The following is a 4,534-nucleotide window of genomic DNA, read 5'->3' as shown; positions in this document are numbered from 1 at the left end:
AACGTCGTTGCGATGAGTACATTCCCGTGAGATGGCAAGAAAAGAAGTTGAAATCGAAAAATAAATACTAGAACAAAAGACGTGGTCGTCTTAGATTGGCACGGTCCGCACCCAGCTCTTGCAAGCGCGTGCTGCGAGGACGACGAGGTACTTTTGAATCGACGTATCGCTGAGCTTGCGGCCGTGCGTCGCGTCAAAGAGCTTTTGCTCCATCTTGAGCGCGAGGCGCACGACCTTCATGGAGCGCGCATGGGGGGGCAACGGGGCCTTGGACGCGCTGTCGTTCAAAAGTTGTGCGATCATGTAGACGTGGCGCTTGCGGTCGTCGCTCAAGCGGGCGCGCGGTGTGGTCATGGCCAGAGGCATAGTGAATGGTTGCGTACAAAGAGGAAAAATGTATTGTGATCGAGTTCGGATCGTATTTCCGGGCCGCAGCGTGTTTTTGCAAACCCGCGTTATAACACGCAGGGTCGCACGTTCTATTCCACGCGTTCTTGCCGTTTAGCTGGCCATAGCCAAGGCATTGGGCGGGCCGGCACAAAAACAAGGCATGTTATAACTTGCAGTAGGGAGGTCGGGGGCCGTTGGGGAGCGCGGGTTTATGCAAACGCCCTCACAGCAACATCGGGGTACTAGGCGCGGATTCGGAGTTGCCCAAAAAACGCATAAGTCCATTCTACACCATACTAGAGTCAAGAGAGTCTTGGTCTGCACAAAGCCGCGGCAACTTGAAACGCGCCGGACCGTTCGGCAAAGCTTTGCAGGTTAAACAACCGCTCCAAATAGGGTAAACGCTGGTCCATGGCAGGATCCGGCGGTTCAAAGTGAAAAAACGCACACGGCCCTGCAATGAATGACGCGCGACTTGGGACCCAACTACGTGCTTTTGCAACAACAACAAAGACACATCACCCCGTCGCCCTGCAGCTTCCCCTTATCAAACAACGCGGTGCAGTTTCAAAAAAGGTGACTGCAAGATCCTCTTCCTAACATCCATCGACTATCAGCCCGGCAGTCTGGACACTATGGCAGGCTCGAGAGGCGCGCTGAAATGGATGAACGTGATGTTACGTGCACGCTAGCGGGTTGTCACAAAGCGAACTGCAACACACGATTGAACGCGGATTCTTCTCGAGAGACGGTCTTAGCTTGATTTGCTATGATACAAGGGGAGCTAGCATCGACGAGGTGCACTGGGAGAGAGGCGCAAAGACGCTTTCCCAGCGGCTCGGTGCCGATTTCAAGTTCAGGTGGGGGTAGGGTAGGGTGAGGGTAAAAATTGGGTTATCCTGGTAGGAACGTTTACGTGGTGTACCAGCATCCCAGGGGATTAATTCGTACATTCTGGCCAACCCATTGGCTATATATCAAGCCATTTTGACCAATGAAACGCAGTTTTATTGGTCTCAGCCAATCATATCGCGCCAAATGCGTCCTGTTAAGTGCGATTTAGGAGTTCCTGTTAAGTGCTGTCACATCGCCGGACGTTATACTTGAATAAAGTATAACAATTTCGATAAAGTACGACGGCGCACTTGACTGAAATTCACGCAACTTTCCGATTAGGTGCGAATGTGAAAGCGCGCGAGGACTGCAGCAAGCGACGACGGCGCGTTGGCCCGGAAAAGTCTGCGCACCGCAGCGCAGCGAAGGTCGCGCGTTGACTTTTGTCTAGGCCAACGTGCCGTCGTCGCAAATACCGGTAAACAACGTTTCGCATTCAAAAGTTCCTACCAGCTCACCCCGCACGGGACCTGTTTTATTTTACAAAAATGAACGCACCTGCCCGTTGCTCTTGCCCCTGGGCATACTTGTACTAGTAATATACAACAGTGTAGTAGGTAGGATCGTGGACCCACCATCAAGCCTTTGATGCTTCTTGACAGCGTACTTGTCGCCGCCTGTTTGCAAGACTGGTCTCGCCGGCCGGTTTGGGGTCGGTCCTCATCCATCGCTCGCTTCCAGCCAGGGGTAATTGTGTATCTCCACTTCCAGCGGCGTGACGTTAGAGCTTTGCGCAAGACGTACAGGGTCGATGTGAAAGTGTCGTCGCTTCTTAGCAAAACATTAAATAATACGAAAAACAGTCCATAGATACAAGCGCGGTCAGCGCGTCGGCTTGCTGCACGCGCGGGTCGCGAGGAAGACGAGGTGCTTTCGAATCGCTTCGTCTGTGAGGGCGCGGCCGTGCGTCGCTGCGTAGAGCTGGTTTTCCATCTTGACCGCGAGTCGCAAGAGCGTTTTGCCCACTTGGTGCGGCGGCACACTCGACTTGGCCGCACTCTCATGGAGGAGGCGGGCGATGATACCGACATGGCGCTTTCGTTCGTCGGGCAGCGACCGGCGGGCGCGGTTGGGCATCCTCTTCTTCTCTTGTCAACCACGAAAAAAACACAAACTGACGTCGGTGGCGCTTTTTTGCCCACCGGCGCACGTTTTTTTCCGCACAGCAACGTCTATGTCACCTCGTTTCCATAGACATGCTCGTGGCGACTGGAGGCATCGCAGTATGTACCGTGTACCATGAGCCATCGGCGAGCCCATCGAGAGCGATGGCAAGGTATAGCAGAGCCGCCGATCACAGTCGCATTAAGACAACAACGCCGATCATGTGCTCGCGTTGCCGCCGCGTTTAGAGCCGATGCAAAGGAGGCAGACTCGGCCACAAAACCAGCGTACGAGCATGGACATGGACGCTCCAGGCACCATGACAGTGCGAGAAAGGGCGAGTTGTAGACGTTGTACGCGACAGCGTGTGCGACGGGGCCGATCGGTTGCGCTGGGGGGTCGCTGTCTCGGGTGGCACTCGAGATGCTAAACCAGTTGGCCGTTCGAGGACGAGCGCCTCGGCCCAAGCCTGCGAGAGTACCAGGTAAGCTTGCATATAGACGACTTACTAGTATACTACGCCAGAGCGACGATGATCGGTGCTGGACACGTTGGCGTCAAAACGATCAGAGCACAATCAAAAAGACGCTTGCAAATTATTGAGTAGAAGTAAGCTCCAACGTCGCCACAGCAACCTGTTATATCCATGCGGTGGACAACGTTGGCGGCCATAAGGTCGAAGCAGTTAAGATCTCGATCCGGTGATCTCCACCTGTCCAGTAGGCAGAAAGCTCGCCGCGGTGCCATGCAAGTACACATCCATTTGCAATCTCTCGGAAGCGTGCGTCTAGCTATCATCTCGCGGCCGCGTTGACAAAGGTACAAAAAGCGCCTCTGTCAAAGACTGGGGATGTCTGCGTATTTTGCTACACCGATACATGAATGGACGACTCGAGAGAGGCAAATGAAATTCATTTGAAGCGCTACACTTGAATGAGTACATTCAGCTCAGCGGGATGTGGACGAATTTAGAGAGAGATAGGGCGACGTTCTGTGCAGCTGAATATAAACCCGGTGCACGCATCCTTTCAAAGGGAATGCACAAGTTGTCCTGTTTGCCACTTGAGTAGCGTTCAAACGACGTCGACATCTGCATTTCAACTTAACTGCTGGTGCATTGGCGTCGTCGTCATGGGTTCTATGTATATCCCTGACCCTGTACAATGGACTACTATTTTTACTCGATCGAGTGGCTCTTACTATGCAGAGGGCTATACCAAGAGATGACCTTAATCAGGATACGAAACGGCGCGAAGCCGTGCAGCGGTTGCGTACCACAGCGAATTCCAATGGGCACGGAGAAAGTACTGCCGGGCAACAACGAGGTCCACGCACGCTTGAACACGCAGGTGCTGCTGCAACTCCAGAAAAACAAGGCGATCCTTGCCGTGGGCTTCTTCCTCAGCTGTATGTGGAACCTCGCGGCGCCGATCAAAGCGTGGGCGCTCTCCCGGTATGGATTCGCGTCCACGTCTGACACGCTCGTGCTGGAGCTCGATTGGAACACGGTCGTGAACGGCCGGTTCCTCACGTCTCTGTACACGTCGTCGGGGATTCCTCTGGCTTCGCCGATGGAAAAGACGCGCTACATCAACGTGTTTCTTGACTTTATGGTGGCCCCCCGCTCCGAGTTGCGCTGGGTCACATCGCTTCTCGACACGAACCGCACCTTCCAGATGGACGTAGACGGCGTCGCCAAGCGTCTCAGTCTCAACGGCAGCCGCGAAGTCGACCACTTCAACGTCGATGTCGCTCCGTTTGCGGCGACGGGGTTTCCGCTCTGGGGCAACGAAGTCATTTTCGACTATGTTCCGCCGACGACGCAGGACGTGGGGCTGCACCAAGTCACCGAAGCGCTGCTGTGTTTGAAAGGCCTCACCCCCGAAGAGCTCGTGAACCTTCAGTTTCCGAGCAACTTGCGGCCGTACTCCAGTGCCTCGGACGCGGCGGCGATCAACATGTGGCGCGCCAAGGTCTTCCCCGACTTACGCGCGTGCATGAACCGGCGGGCCGCGCTGCTGGCATCCGCGAAAACGCCCGCCGACGGGCTCCTGGCGCTGGCCACCGAGCTCGCATCGACATACGACCTCGGGCTTGTCAACATTGCGGGGCACCACCAGCTGTACACGCCGCAGACGTTCTGGGA

The 4,534-nt window shown here is 55.0% G+C and overlaps 2 protein-coding genes across 2 annotated transcripts in view; one reads left to right on the top strand and one right to left on the bottom strand.

The window, feature by feature from the left end:
* Positions 1 to 2,106: 2,106 nt before the first annotated feature.
* Positions 2,107 to 2,544, bottom strand: SPRG_11174 (hypothetical protein; the record flags this gene model as incomplete). Its single annotated transcript, XM_012350644.1, has 2 exons — positions 2,107 to 2,372; positions 2,523 to 2,544. The coding sequence occupies 2 exons, from the start codon at positions 2,542 to 2,544 to the stop codon at positions 2,107 to 2,109; spliced, it is 288 nt and encodes a 95-aa protein (XP_012206034.1).
* A 1,133-nt stretch (positions 2,545 to 3,677) lies between these two features.
* SPRG_20989 (hypothetical protein) overlaps positions 3,678 to 4,534 on the top strand; it is a gene marked incomplete at both ends in the record, with an annotated part of 2,741 nt that continues 1,884 nt past the window's right edge. Inside the window, one exon of the mRNA XM_012350685.1 lies at positions 3,678 to 4,525. Within this exon, the coding sequence (XP_012206075.1) occupies positions 3,678 to 4,525 (848 nt within the window). The remainder of the gene's footprint in view (positions 4,526 to 4,534) is intronic.

The sequence above is a fragment of the Saprolegnia parasitica genome (genome assembly GCF_000151545.1).
Source record: "Saprolegnia parasitica CBS 223.65 unplaced genomic scaffold supercont2.68, whole genome shotgun sequence".
Classification (NCBI taxonomy): domain Eukaryota; phylum Oomycota; class Saprolegniomycetes; order Saprolegniales; family Saprolegniaceae; genus Saprolegnia; species Saprolegnia parasitica.
The sequence above is the reverse complement of the archived record's forward strand: the minus strand, read 5'-3'. Positions and strand labels throughout refer to the sequence as shown.